Source organism: Lepidochelys olivacea (assembly GCF_965140295.1).
Source record: "Lepidochelys olivacea isolate rLepOli2 genome assembly, chromosome: 4".
Taxonomy (NCBI): domain Eukaryota; kingdom Metazoa; phylum Chordata; order Testudines; family Cheloniidae; genus Lepidochelys; species Lepidochelys olivacea.
The window spans coordinates 13,672,500-13,688,607 of NC_140414.1; the positions used below are offsets into that span (position 1 = coordinate 13,672,500).

The window sequence follows — 16,108 nt, forward strand, 5'->3', positions numbered from 1 at the left end:
CGCAGAGCTGCTGGAAAAGGACCATGTGCTCTCCTATGGCTGTGTTATTGCCACCTTCTGTTTGCAAAGCCACAGATGGCAGAGGGTACCCAATATTACCATGCATTAAAGGTCTCATGCACAACCAAGTGAAGTCAATGGGAATCTTTTCACCAGCTTCCAGGGGTTTTAGAACAGGCCCTGAAGGAGATCTCCTTCGTTGAGCAGCCCACATAAACTTCTGCATGGAGGAAGCCCTTTGCAATACACAGAAACACATTCTATTGGTCCTCTAAAACTTATGGCTGATTCTATCTACTGGTGCTGTATGTACTAAGTATTTACCTACATAGACATCTCATTTGAAGAGCACTCTTGTAGTATATTTTATCTCAAAACGATGGCAGCTTCAGGTTGTGTAGCTAGAGGACAAGGATTTTAGTCCCCTTGTTTGTTTTTCATTCTGTTGAGCTCACTCTAGTAACACTTGTTAGATCAAGAAGAATGCAGACAGATCCTGGTCAGCAGCAACTGGGATCAAGCCTAGGACCTCTTTGGCTTAATGCATAAGCCTCTACTGTCTGTGCTAAGAGAGGCATCTCTCAGCCAAGGCTGTAGCAAGCTCAATCTCAAGCTGGTACAGCCACTACTTGAAGGGGACAGATTGCCACCCTGAGCATACATGGCCGAGACACGCACCAGCCAGAATCTCTCTTTAGCTCCTGTTGTGTATTGTAACGGACCCCACTTCCCCCTACCTGTCTGGCCGTGTGTTCTGTGTAGCAGAGGCAAGCTCTGTGCATGCACCAAGCATTGGGCTGTATGGGGTCCAGCCCAGGGTAGACTCCCTGGAACACTTCAGACCAGTAAGAGATTTCTTCCCGGGCTGCCAGAAATAAAAAGTGCAGACACCCTGGCCTTGATTGCTTTAACAGTTACAGCTAATAGATAAACCCAGCAGTTCCCAACACTGCCCCTAGGGGCAGTGCAGTCCAGGGGTGCACCGTGACCCCTCCACTCCTGCTGAAGCTCCAGCTCAGGGGTTCCCAAACTGGGGGTTGGGAGACCTCAGGGAGTCATGAGGTTATTACATGTGGGGGGTTGCGAGCTATCAGCCTCCACCCCAAGCCTCACTTTGCCTCCAGCATTTATAATGGTGTTAAATATATTTTTTAAAGTGTTTTTAATGTATAAGAGAGGTCACACTCGAAGGCTTGCTATGTGAAAGGGGTCACCCGTACAAAAGTTTGAGACCCACTGCTCCAGCTAGTCCCCCGCCAGCAACAGGGAGTGACTCTGTCCAGCCCTCAGACCTTCCAGCCCCATCTCCCCAGCTGCCTGCTATCTAGCCTTCCCTTTGCTGCCAGGCTGCTGCCTCCAGCCAGAGCTTCAGCTCATGGGTCGCTCCTGAGCCATGTCCCCTGTGACCTCAGACAGTTCTGCTCTTTCCTGTCCTATGGAGGTTATGGAGCCCTCTTCGGGCTGGCTTTTGGTAGTAATGTTGCTTTATGATCCCACAGGTTCATTCTACTCTTCTGCTGATACAACCATTTTTTCCCTTCAGTAGTTTTTGCCCATAACCTTGAAATCCTTTCCTCGATCAGTATGCTGGATGACATCTCCATTTTATCACTTGTTCTAGAGGCTGGGTCTCTGATCCTTGAGTAGTTATTACATTTTCCACTTTATAGTCCTCAAGAATCTTTCCCAACTCTAACAAAAACTTTGCAAAATAAAGTTAAAGAGAGAATGCCACAGACATCAGCCCCAAAAGTTTAGCCTGCCCTCTAATTAAAAACAGTGATTTGTTCAAACCATGCTTTTTCAAAAGGAAAAGCAAAGCCTGACAAAACACACATACACATACCAGACCCATGGTTCCTAACGTGGGGTCCCTGGAGAGTCTGCTGTGAGTCACAGGGAGGAGGGTCTACCCCTTGAACAAGGCCTAAAAAGGGGTTCCAGCAATTTTGAGAACAAAATGACACTCTGGGTGGGAGAGGTCATGCTGCCATAGGTATTCCAGTAATACTGAAAGTAAAAGGGGGTCCAGGACATTTAGACAGATACCAAATGAGTATTTGGCAGAAAAAAAAAGTTTGGGAACCAATGCACTAGATAAAGCACATAAGGAACAACATGTTTTAATTGTCAATGCTTGATTTTGTCACGCTCCACTGCTCAGCATGGGCCTGAACAAAATGGTAATGCTCTGGTCTTCTCTCAAAACACTTTCCAAAGGAAAGTGGTATCATTATCTCCATTTACAGATGGAGAAATTGAGGCACAAGGCAGTGGAGTGATTTGCTCCAGTCCACCCAGCAGGCCAATGGAGGAGCCAGGAATAACAGCATTCTGAGTCCAACTCTGGAGCTCTAGGCAACACTTCCTGCTAGAATAATTAAACTCAGAGGAGATGCTAGCAGTTAGATCTGTAAAAGTGAGATATATGATACTTTCCTTGTTTGTAAAGTGCTTTGAGATCTACAGCTGAAAAGATCTACCCTCTCTAACCACTATGTATTACTGTGAGAATATCCTACATGATCTAGGGTTAGGAACTGGAAGACCCAAGTGTTCAACTTGCATCAGATTCGGTAGAACAAACCCTGAACCTCAGAGGGGGATGGTAGTTCACCCTAAACTACTCTTCCCTGATTCATAGATGCTAGAGGGCCTGATCCTCAGCTGCTGTGGAGCAGGTTTGCACCATTCAAATCAATGTAACAAACACTCAGTGGGTTATAATTTGACTTCAGTGGGACTCTGTCAAGCCAATGGGAGTTTTGCCCTAGTGAGGAGTGAGAACGGACTTCAGAATGTGTTCTTATGAAGTCTTGGAGACCAAGTTAGAATCTACTGCAATTAGAATCTCAAAAAACAGTAACGACTTGTAACCTGGTGAGCATGATCCATCCTGCTCTTTAAAATAAGTCAATCTATAATTCAGTTGTCACTCCCTTCTTCATTGCCGTGGGCAGTGAATCAGATCCTCATCACTACTAGGAAAGGATTGGTGTTGCACAGAGAGGACTTGCTCATCAGGACAGGCTATGAGCTAGGGAGAGAACTTGACAAGGGTGATCAACAGGAAATGGATAGAGAGAGCAGGTGCACATGCATGCTTATTCGAGAATACCTGAGTCTGGGAACCATAGAATGAGGGTAATTAGTGGATGAGATCTCATATACTCAATTATCTAAGGTGAAGATAAAATTCCACATAGACTGAGCATTATGGAAAGCACCACATTGAAAATGTAACCTCTACAACTGCAACTATTTTCTACCCCTACATAAAAGGGGTGTATATTCTGATTGCCTTCCCCTTGTGCCCCATTGTGCATCCATGCATATGCACATATATGAATGCTTGCAGCTATAAGAGTGGGAGAAAAGGGATGAAGGTAAACCAAAAATGTTAAAGTTGGATTGACGAAAAAATACACAAGAAAGCAAGCAAATCAGAACTGGTAGGAAAGAAATGCTAGACAGAGGGCTTGTCTACACTACTGGCCGGATCAATGGGCAGTGATTGATCCAGTGGGGGGGGTGTCAATTTATCGTGTCTAGTATAGACACAATAAATCAACCGCCAATCGCTCTAGCGTCAACTCCGATACTCCACCTCAACGAGAAGCACAAACGGGAATCGATGCAAGAGCATCTCCCGTAGGACACACCGCAGTGAAGAGACCATGGTAAGTAGATCTAAGTATGTAGACTTCAGCTACATTATTCATATAGCTGAAGTTGCATAACTTAGATTGATTCTCTCTCCCTACCCCCTCCTCCGCTCCCATAGTGCAGACCAGCCCTAAGAAAACAATCCAGCTTTTTAGGGAGACTAGACAGAAGTAATAGAATAGTGGGGAACAAAATCTTACAGGAAAAGCCATGTCACAAAGCTCTCCCTGTGAGCAATATAGAGCTACATGGTCATACCTTTATCATGCTAAGTAGCACCTTACTCCATACACAGCTCCAGTGAAGTCGTTAGGACTACATGAGGAGTAAAGTACTATTAAGTGTAATGAATGGTGTCACAAGGCTGATTTCACACCAGGTTGCACTGGTTTAACCAAAAAAATTCCAACTGGATCTTAGTTAAACTGGTGTACACCCTTGTGTGGCATTTTTAGCATTAATGTCTCATTATAAACTGAGTTTAAGTCAGTTTAAGAGTTTGTACAGGAATTAGCAACAGTTTAAGTGAATTTATAAAAAAAACCAAACATAATTGAACTGATACAACCCCCCAGCTGCCCACAACATTCTTCACAAGAACACGAAGAGTTTTCAAGCCATTCCTGTTCTGAATTTCTCAAACCTTTACAGAGACAAACAGAAATAATTTAAGAGCAGTCACCATAAGGGATGTTTAAAGTTACCAACTGTAAATTTTCACAATCCAATTCAGCCCTGAGATTGAGATTTTAAGCCCAGAAGGGACCATTAGATCTAGTCTGATCTCCTGCATAACACAGGCCAGAACACTTCACCCAGTTACTCCTGTATTGAGCCCAGTAACTTGTGTTTCACAAAAGCATCTCTTCCAAAGCAGAATCCAGTCTCCATTTAAAAAGAGCAAACAATGGGAAAATCAGCCCCTTTTCTTGCTAGTTTGTTCTAAAAGTTAATCACCTTCCCTGTTAAAAAAAGTGTGCCCCGTTTCTAGTTTGAATTTGTCTGGCTTTAAGTTCCTGCCAATGGTTCCTATTTTGCCTTTCTTGGAGTCAAGAGCCTTTTAATACCAGGTATTTTCTCCTGGTGTTGAGCTCTTATTCAAGAGAATGGGAATTACAAACAGATGTCTGAAGCATAACTGTGAACCTAAGGGACCACCTCTGCTTCCATTAGTTTGTCTAGAGTAGCACCTTTCTCTCACAGAGCTCAGAGAGTTGTGATGGAGGAAGGCACTATAAGGGTGGCAGAATCAGGACTTATGAAGTTTGTTGTATTTACTTCAATATTATGAGGATTTGGAGCCAATTCAGAGTTAAGACGACATTGTAACATATTTGTTTGTGCCTACCCAATTTTAAAAAGGACATATGGCAGTAAGCACCTGTGGATTGAGCTATATTCTATAAAAAGAAAAGGAGTACTTGTGGCACCTTAGAGACTAACCAATTTATTTGAGCATAAGCTTTCGTGAGCTACAGCTCACTTAACTCACACTGTGTTTCCACAGTATGCATCCGATGAAGTGAGCTGTAGCTCACGAAAGCTTATGCTCAAATAAATTGGTTAGTCTCTAAGGTGCCACAAGTACTCCTTTTCTTTTTGCGAATACAGACTAACACGGCTGTTACTCTGAAACCTATATTCTATAGTCTATAGTGATATTTGCTTTATCACCATTGTACATCATAACAGCAGGGCTACCTATGGGTCATATCCTTTATGGAAAGTCCATGGAACTCAGTAGAAAGATTCCCATTGACTTCAGTGGGCTTTGGAACAGGCTCTGAAGGTACTATTCAATGTAAAAGTTGAACTCACACCACTCTGTTTTCTCACATCAAGAGCATACATTAAATGGCATTCCAAGCCCACATGTCATTTATTCAATGGTCAAGGTCCAGTAAGACTGCCCAACCCAGTTTCAGTAAGACCATGTTAATGTAGAAGGTGCTTATATACAACAGTGATTATACATCAGGATATTATCTATGAGGATCTGCAGGGTAACAGCCTTAGCTAAGCCAAAGGGAATAGTGAATAAGAGGATGGTCACAGAGCAATACACTTACTAATTTTCTTTCCAGTTGTTTTCAAATACACTATCTCCCAAATTTGCCCATCAGCTCAACAGAGGAAGAGGAGCCATGTTGCATCATTGCGTCTACAATCAGCAATTGCAGGAGGAAGAGAACTAGATGTCAAATGTTTCCTTAGTTTCATCTTTGGAAGACACATACACAGCCTCAAGTCACTTATTCTGGGAAATAATTAATGCCCATGCTGCAGAAGTGAGCCAGGGACAGTATCATATACCAGAGGTAAGAACCATGCAAACCTTAAGTTCCTTTCACGCCCATCAGGATTCTTTATAGATGTTTTTGACAAAGCTTTGGATTCTAGGTGCATTCCCAGCTCCGATTCCCAGGTTTTTGTCACCACTCATGTTTATAGGTGCATGTGGAGGAGGAGGGAATGTAGATTCAAGTAAGATTGCTCTATTCTCTGCCCAGGCCTGGGCACCAGCTCTATAACCTACAAATTATCAGGATCTATTGTTTTATACTCAACTATCTGAAAAAAGACCAAAAGAAGAACAACCCTAGAAGAAGGGAAGGATTGTCCGATGGTTAAAGGAACAAGAAAGGGAGGGCGTAATTCTGGACTGTGACAGATTTACTGTGTGACCCTGAGCAAATCACAACCTCTGTGCCTCGCTTCCTCATCTGTAAAATGGGGACAATACTACCAGAACTGGCAGAAAGCAATAATTCCATTTAATGAAAGATTGAGATTTTCACATTTGGTTTTGTTGAGCTTCAAGATGAAACCAAGACCTTTAAAATTTCTGCACGAACCAGGGAGAGCACCCACATACACACCCCAAATAGCCAATAGCCCCAGTAGTTTGAGCACTCATCCAGGAAGCAGACGAGGCAGGTTAAGTCCCTGCTCTGAATAGGGACTTAGGTGCCACTCTTCTACCTCCCAGATGAGTGCCCCAACCACTTGGCCATCAACTAGTTGGGAGGCGGGTGGCAGCTCCTTGCCCATCTCTGGTTTTGACCAGCAATTGCATCTTGGAATTGAAGCCTTCCCAACAAAGGGTTAATCAAAGCCAATATTTGTCTGCAGAAGCTTTCCATTTTGGCAAGTTGGCATTTTGTGATGGAGGAGACATTTCAGCAAAAGAATCTCAACCCACTATAAACACTACCTTCTTCGCCTTGAAGAATGTAGTCTAGATAGGCAAGACAGTCACCGTGTGTTGTACAGCACCTAACTTACTGCAGGGCCCAATCTCTGTGGTGGCCCTTAGTTGCTACTGTAATATTAAGACCAGAAAGGTCTTCCCCTTTTTAGGAGTTAGATGTATTTTATACTACCCGGCTACAGCTCTGGGAGGCTACAGCACTCCCACGGTGTCACTGTTACTCCAAAACAGCTGTCAGGACAATCTAAGTCCTGTGTGAAGTATCATGAAAGTTAATTTGACAAACTTTCCCAAGCATTAGCCTTCCCCCCTTCCAGCCGGATGTTCAGAGTACTTACATGCTTTCTGAAATTTATGTTTTACATCAAGGAGGGTTGATGATGGAGGTACCTGAAAAAGAAACAGACAGGAGCAGATTAGTCTTTACTCCTTTGTTCTCCTCTTCTAATCTGCGGACGGGGACATACATTCATTTCACACGTGGCCATTTCAGTTTGCATACAGCTGCTTCAGGCAATGTCCATTGCAAAACCGTGACTTCACTGTTCTTGATTGTACACCAACACTCTTTGCCCATGTAATGTTTTGTTTATAACTGGGTTTAGCCTGATGTGGCCATAACCGATATAAGCAGCATTGGCACAAATTCCAGCTGTGGAGGAGGAAAGCTGCTATTTCTCATGTGACAGTCCCTTCCCCAAAGATCAGAACAAAGGTACTACTCCCTATAAGAAAGGGAGTCAGAATCTGGCCTTGGAGCTAGGAACAGGTAGGGAGTGGGCAGTTTGAGAGGGCCTGCTTAAGGAGTAAAGAACTACTTAGTACAAGGGTACCAGAATCGGTCTTCCCAAAAAGAACTGCCAAGCTACTTCATTATACTCCTTACAACTCTCCTTTGCGTGATGCCTAAAAAAACCAAAACACACACTTGACAAGGTTTAGATCGCTGGTGTGCTGAATGAGACCAATATTGTCTCATAGCTTCCTTGTACTTCCATGTCTGTCTGCAGCCATCTATTGGCCTTGTATTATACTGTATGGTCCTTGGGGCAGGGATGGTCTGTTTGTTCTGAGTTTGTACAGCACTTAGTACTAGACCCTGGAGTCCAGGTCCTTGGTTGGGGCTCTTAGGCATGATGGTCATAATAAATCTTGGTCTTCATGAGTTCTTATTAGACTGGCAATCAGGACATGGCCAGGACATAACTGCCAAGGGACTGCATTGCTCTAATTCTTAGAGGTACAGAAGAGCAATAAAGTTTTGTCATCCTGACAATCAGTGACCTGTGGAACAAGCAGACAAGTTTATTTTCTGTACTGTTGTTCACGTACAAATCAAATCATAGTATTTTACTTTTGAAAAACAATTGAGGTGCTACCAAATATTTTTTACAATTCATGTTGATTTAAAAAAGTATCATGTACATTGTATCTGTGATAGACACTAGGGATATATGGCAAATAGGGAAAGAGATGGCTTGCTAAAGGTGAAGGATGCGAAGAATTTGAATCTTAGGTTAACAGTTCAGACCAGGCCCTGGGAAATAGCAATCAAATCCCATGAGGGATTCGTGACTTTTGGAATATATGCTAATGCTCTCAGTCCAGCTCTTGGTAGGAGGAGAAGGTCTACATACCACCACCCTATCTTGGTCATCTAGGCAGAGAGACAAAGAAGTGAAAAGAAAATCCTCAGCTGGTGCAAGTTGTCGACGTTCTAGTGGAACATGGCAGATCTCAGGGAAGCATACATGGCTTGTGTTGCCAATAGGGCATTACAGCAAGCTTCCTTTCTGGGGCCATTCCGGCTCTGGCTGCCATGGGCCTAGGAACATGTGAAATAGTAATAGGACAGAACTGCCGCTCGTCAAGGTTTTGGAAGATACAGTGGCTAGGGTGGGATCATCTTAGTTTAGGCTGTAGAAGGGCATCTTGTGTGGTGATTCCAATAGGTTAAAAAGGGCTAATTTAAATTATGATGATTGAGATTACAGAAAGCCTGAAGTAAATATGCAGAAGGTGGCATTTTCCTACATGGGGCTTATAAAGAGTAGAATTCTGTAAGGGAAGGATGGTCCAGTAGTTAGGGTGTCAGCCTGTCACTCTGGTGACCCGCATTCCAGTCTCTGCTCTGCCACAGTCATCTGTGAAACTATCACCAAGATGTTTGGTCTCAGTGGCTTACTTCCCAATCTTTAAAATGAGGAAAGTACTATGTGTCTAACTCATAGGGGTGTTAGGCACTCAGAGACCATGGTAGTGGGGCCAGTTAAGTACCTTAGACTTCCTTCCTTGCAAACTTTGAAAAGAATGGGGGGAAAATATTGATCCAAGGAAATGAGAGGATCAAGAATCGACAGCTATAGTTCAATACAGAAACCAAATTAATTCAGTATACAGTGCAACTATATAATGAATTCATCCTTAGCATAAGTGACAAATCAACATTTCTAAATCAGTAAGATATAGAATAGACAGTCAACTAGGTATGGATTTTGACAGAACAGAGCAATGTAACCATATGTTCCAGCTGAACAGTAAACAGTTTCCATTAAATTCCAAAGGAATAAATGGGGTGGTGCTTAGCTTAAATCAGCGGTGCTCAAACGTAATTATTTGATTGCCTTCCCCCTTTCTTTTTATCTGTAGTGATTACATCCCCACCTCCCACAAATACATAGATCACCACCCAGCTCTGAAGGCAGAGCTGGTGCTCTGAAGGTAGTGACACGCCAGCAGCAGTGCAGAAGTAAGTGATCATCAGTATCACTTTTCAAAGCAGACTTAGCATCCCATGGTCATCCTGACTTATCATAGAACATCAGCGTTCGAAGGGACCTCAGGAGGTCATCTAGTCCAACCCCCTGCTCAAAGCAGGACCAATCCCCAATTTTTTGCCCCAGATCCTTAAATGGACCCTTCAAGGATTAAACTCACAACCCTGGGTTTAGCAGGCCAGTGCTCAAGCCACTGAGTTATCCCTCCTCCTCTTATATTTATGTATAAGAGCCCAATGGAGGCCTAAGCTCTGCTCTATTTTTTAGCTAAAGCAACGCTCAACATGTGCCACCTCATAGTTTGAGAACTGCTGGTTTAAATAATTAAAGTTCGGGTCTCCCCCAACCAGACCTCCATTTCTGTGAATCTCCAGTTTAGATAACTCTTCCTTCCCTCAGCCAAGGTCCAGTGTCTGTTGAAAGTGAGAGTTAATCTGTAGCCAGGGCTGTAACTCCACTAAATTCACTGCGTGAAGTCCCTGAAGTCAATGGCAAAACACCCTCTTGACGTCAGTGGGGCCAGGATTTCACCCAATGAAATTACACCAGGTACATGAGAGGAAGGTCTGATCCTGAATTCTTGGGCATTGTTTTGGAGTTTAGCACCAGCATTATCTTACCCTGTGGGTACAATGACAAGAGAAAACATTTTATCGGTATCTGGTGTGTACATAAGCCATTCCACAGAGTACCAACAGAACCTTTATAGAAAACCATGTCATCCTATAATGTACACACACATGCTTCAAAGCTTTCAGACTTGGCCTGGTTCCAGTATTCCTCTGCCTTTTTATACAAGGCGAGAATCCCTTTGTTACATGAGTATACCTGCGGAGGTCTTGAAAGGAGAGGGAAGGTTAGACTACATTTTAGAAATCTCTAAAAATTACCAAAAATACCTTTCCCCACACAAAGTTTTATGAACTGGAAGCTTGGAATTTCCCAGTGTTAGAAGCAAGGGCTGTATATACAGAACTAAGGGTCTGAAGCACAGGAAGCCAGACTAAAAACTCTGGACATTTTATTTCCTGGCCCCAGAGACGTGACCCAGATCAAGATTCTAAAGGTTTATACCCCTGTCATAAGGCAAGGGCAGTATTGCTCATGCTCAGGGTCTGTTCTTACACCAGAAAGGGAGGATTCCTGACTTTCTAAATGTTTACAGGCACTAGTTACTTGTGTTAGTGTCTGCAGCCCCACCCAAGAGCAGAGCCTTATTGTGACAGCTGCTGAATACACAGTGAGACTATTGCTGGCTCAAAAAACCTATGATCAAAGTGGACAAAGGGAAACAGAGGCCCAGAGATCAGCAGCATAGCTAGGAATGGAAGCCTCCTGATTCCTAGTCGAGACAGCACTTGATCCACATGACCATGCTGCCTCCCCTCATTCAACAAAAAAGCTCCTGTTTTGAGCCCTGATTAGCCAGGAGGTATTGTACCTCACAGCTACCATTTGCCCAGGAGTGAATGTTGGCTCCTTCGTAGCTCAAAGCAGTGTAACTTTGTGGGAGACATGCCAAAGTTGGGAAGAAATGAGGAAACATTTCTGACAAGTTGCCATTTTTAAATGCGATCCCTAAGCGTAAGGGTTGATGCCTGTAGCCTGAGGTACTAAACACTTCCCTTGATAAGCCCCTTCTTTCAATTACTTAGGACTTTGCCAAACTTTAGCTCTCTGGGCTGAAGTCAGTGGGCATTCCAATGATGGGTCCCAGGGCAAGAACTGAGCTGCTAAGTGTAGGACCCTTCCTCTAGATAGAGCTCAGAAGAAAATGGTTTCTCCAGCCCATGAAAGTTTGATAGTTCAAGAAGTTTCCTGTTCCACACTGGGACAGGACAAAGACTTTCCAAAGTTTTTCATAACACACCCTACACTCTGCAAAAAGAGTTCAGCCTCCAAATAGCTGAATCAGGCAGAGCTTGAGACCAGAACCTGGGTCTCTTACATTCCAGGTGAGTATTCTGAGAACCAAGCAATTCTTAGGTGTTCTTGTGGGTTGACCAGAAATTGGAGCCTGAGGAAAAAAACCTTCCAACAAGATTTTAACCAAAACCAACCCTTTCCACTGAAAAGTTTCAGTTGTCATTAATCATCATTTTCTACCCAAAAACATTCAGTCAAAAGCTCTCACTGCCCAGCTCTGAAGATTTGTTAAAAAAGAGTGATGAAGTTGGGGATGGGGTCTGTATTTAGAGATACCCATTGAGGTAATCATATGTATTCCTAACAAGCAACTATGGGCTTGTACACGCTACCACTTATGTGTCACTCAGGGGTGTGAACAAGCCACCCCCCGGAGCAACATAAGCCACATTGACTTAAGCGTGGATGTGGACAGTGCTATATCGATGGAAGCACTTCTCCCATTGAGAGCATCTGCCTCTCGCGGAGCTGGGTTTTTTATGCTGACAGGATACATAAAATCTCTTCACCAGATGTCCTACAGCTGCATCAAAATAGTACTTCCAGTGTAGACTAGCCCTGTGACTATTATACTTATGGCTTAAGGAGGTCAGGCTACTTAATAGATCTGGAGTCACACTCAAGTTTTTTTTTTTTTTACACTTAAGAGTGCCTGGAGCATTGATGAGGCTAGAAGGCTGAACAACTTGTTTTGTTTGTTTTGCTGAACAACCAGCAAATGATTTCTCCATACTTCCGAAGAACTATGCAGAATAGAAGGAGAAAAGGCATTTTCTTCTTCAGGATGATTTGGGACATTTAGGAGTCAAGGTTTCTCTTCTTTATCCTGCAGAAGGATTAAACACAATTTTGGTGAGTCATGGCCTTAAAAAAACTTCATAAAGCACCCAGTGAAGTTATGGATTGCAATATTGATCAGCTTGAAGACGATGCTGAGACATCTTAGAAATCAGAATGTCCTCTGCATGCTCCATTAGTTACCTTTTGTTCCTTTCTTTGTTCAATGGAAATAGAAATGGAATTGTAAGGTTGGACCACCACACCACCTCATTACCCACTGTACTTAATTGAATACAAACTTTTTGAAATATGCTGTGACAGTTATAATTTCTTCTCCCCTTTATTCCCTTTAATTTTTTCTGGAAAAGGTGATAACCAGCATGAATTGGAGTAAAAGCAAGGTTAAATATGCAAAGGTCAAAACACAGTAAAGACCAATCTTGGTCTATTTAAGAAAGAAATTAATTTTAAAAGCAGTTCTTATTTGGAAGTATTCAGAAGAAAAATTTCTGCTTTCCAGCCATGAAAAATGTCATCTTGCCACCTACTCTTAGATCCATGCAAAGATCATTTTCCTGCCTCATTACTCGAGCCACATCACCCAACCTTTTGCATGCTTCCATTGTACGTTTGACAATTTAGCCAGTCTTGAATTGTTCTCCCATATTCTTTGGGAGAAGGAAAACTTTAAATTACACAATTGGAAAATTATGTATTTTTTATATCTTCACATAACTCAGCTAATAAGTTGATGTTTAGGGGATTTAAACATGTGCTCAAAGTTAAGCAGATGGGGCTTTCCTAGATAGGGGCCCATGTGCAGAAAGTTACAGCCTGAGCGGTAAAGATTTTACAAATAAGAGCATAGAATCCAGACCCTTCTGATAGGCAGCTAGGGTCTGTTTCTGATGAACCCTCACTGGCTGCCTGGGTCTTTTCCTACCTTTGTTTGCTTGCAGACATCTGCCATGGAGCTGTGCTCTCCAGTTCTCTCCTAGAATTTCATCTCTCCAGACAGCTTTTCCCAGTTTGTTGCTGAGAAGTTTTCCTCAGGATCTCTTAGACTCTCTTACAACCCCCTGGAACTCCCGCTGCCCTCCAGGGCTGGTCCCTACAACACCTCCCTGGTGACTCTTCAGTCCTTCCTTTATAGGGAGCCACCCAGTTTGGTTTTCCCCAGTTGGGACTAATCCTTGATTACCTGCCTCCCTTCCAGGTGCCACAGAAAGGGCTAACTGGGCTCTCTGACTCCCCTTAACCCTATCATCAGTATGGGCTTTATACACACATCACAGCGAGGTTAGTAGTGGAAAGTGTTTTGCAACCTCACCTGTCACTATGAGACACCATGATGGTCTAGTATATCAGGTGTCACCTCCAGGAAGGAAGATGGTCCAGTAGGCTGACAGGTGGGTAAACTCTGCTATATCCTGAGGTGTTCATCAGAGCACAAGGCCCTGGACAGAGGTCTGCTCCATTCAATGTCTCAGTTTCCCACTCTGCCTCTGGCTTACATAACAGGAGCCTCTTAAAGGTACAGTATCCCAGACTTCCTCAATGACATGAGGCAAGTCACTTAAGGTGGAATGCTCAAAAGAAGTTAGAAGTCCTTTTGAGCATCTCACACTTAGTGTCTGTGCCTTGGGGATGCATCTGTACAATGGGGCTAATAGTGCTTCCCTTCTTCACAGGGGTGCTTTGAGGTAAAATTCATTAAAGAGTGTTAGGGGATCAGTTCTTACAGTGAGGGTATGGCCTAGTGGATAGCATGTTTGAACTGAGGTCTCTCGAGACCTCAGTTCAATCCCAGATCTAGCACTGGGTGACCTTGGGCAGGTCACTTCTCCTTCCCTATGCTTCATTTTCCCCTTCTATAAAATGGGGATCATGATACCAAACTCCTTTGGAAAGTGCTTTGAGATCTATAGCTGGAAAGAGGTGGAGTGTTGTTATAGAAGTACCTTACTCATACAGGATATCACAAATGCTACCTATCCCTTTTTCATTGCATCTTTCACATTTATAGGTTGAGGAAAGATAATACTGTAAGTCCACTGATGGATGCAACACAATTAGGTACTTTCTAGTGCTGAATGATTATTTTCAGTGGCTAAAGTTAAAAGAATGTCAATAAGAATTTGAGTAATAGAATTTGAGCAAATAAATGATCTTCCTCTTCATTATGATAGTTGAATTTTAATTAGTTTTTTTAAGTTTGTGGAAGCCCAGTACTGTTGAACTATGCACCTCCTGTATATACTAATTTTCAATGGCTATTGAAATTCTGAAACTCCACCATTTGAACTGTTTGTTATACTCATGGTGGACAAACAGAAGTTGGATAAATTAAAAGAAACTCGCACTGAAAGGTAGAAAGGTAAAGACTTTATTTCTTAGAATCCAGAACCTTAACATACAAGAACCAAAAACAGAGAGACACGAAGCAGGCTGCTCACTACATCAGAGAGCTAAAACTCATCCAACCTTGCTTTAGGCTGGCTTTTTGCCAACTGACTGATCACACCCCACACACTTCCCTCAGAACTCCCTAGCCTGCAAGAGGGACCAGGAAACCCTTTATGATTTAAAATTATGGCTTGTAATTTGTACACAATTTTCAATACATCACACTGTTCATGAACATTAGACAGCCAGATCCTCAGTTAGCGTAAATCTGCTCAAGTAGATTATGTCATCTTACACCAGCTGAGGATAACACAAATTATGTCAGTTTACACCAGCTGAGGATCCAGCCCAGAAAGTAGATAAATAACTGTCATTGGGTCACTCACCACATTGGCACCTCCTGCTGGGCATTTCAGGAATTAGTTCAGTCCCAGCAGATGCACCCTCAGGTGGTAGTGGCTCTCTTCTCTTTGCCTCCAGACTCATTACAACTCCTTCCTCTCAGTATCTGCTTTGTGGCACAGCCCTCCAGCCATGGCACCATCTGGTATCCCCCCTTTCTGGGGGAGTCCTCCAACAAGAGCCCAGCCACCCCTCGCAGCAGCTTGGCAGTCCACACAGCCTGGCTGCTGCTACAGTGGGTAGCCAGGCCCAAACAGCAGCTTCCTGCTGCCTCTTCCTTCCAGCTCACTTTCTCTACTTCCCCACAGCCTCAGTTCCTTTGGCTCCTGCCTCTGAATCCAGCTTCTTTGCCCTCTTCCCAGGGCCTCCAGCCTGCAATTCCTGGCAGCGCGCAAGGAGCCCTCTAAGAGGCTAGTCTTCTCCCTAGGGTTCCTTGCAGAAGACTAACTTGCTCTGGTCTGCAGCTTCCTTTTATATGGGACGGCTAGGCCCTGATTGGCTGGCCCAGCTCCCGCCCTAATTGTCTGCAGTCACCACCCTAATTGGCTGTTTCCCCTGCAGCCACTCCTTTGGCTGCCTGCTGCTTAGCCTCCCTAGGCTGGTTTTATCCCTCCCAGGGCCAGTCCTAATGCATTCCGGGAAGTGGGCGGGTGTCCCGTCACAATAACTAATGGGAATGCCATTTATTTGTTAAAATGAAGCATGCAACAGGTATCTCTTCATTACTGCTTTCATACACAGCCCTTGCTTAGGGCACATGCTGTGCTATCAGTAATCAGCAGGAATTGATGAAAAATCAGTGCGAAGAAAGAGCCATTTGAATTCATCTTCATTTTTTATGCCTTTGACATAGCTTTAGCTGATTTGTTCTTCTTTGTGCTCATTTTCAAACAGTATTTAAAAGGATGTTGCACTGTCCATATCCTCCCTACATGCTCTC

The 16,108-nt window shown here is 43.5% G+C and overlaps 1 protein-coding gene across 1 annotated transcript in view; it reads right to left on the reverse strand.

Annotated features, from left to right (window-relative positions):
* The window catches only part of TECRL (trans-2,3-enoyl-CoA reductase like), a gene marked incomplete at both ends in the record, with an annotated part of 120,250 nt that overhangs the window by 88,613 nt on the left and 15,529 nt on the right, over positions 1 to 16,108 (reverse strand). Inside the window, one exon of the mRNA XM_084625483.1 lies at positions 7,216 to 7,267. Coding sequence (XP_084481609.1) covers positions 7,216 to 7,267 — 52 coding nt within the window. The remainder of the gene's footprint in view (positions 1 to 7,215; positions 7,268 to 16,108) is intronic.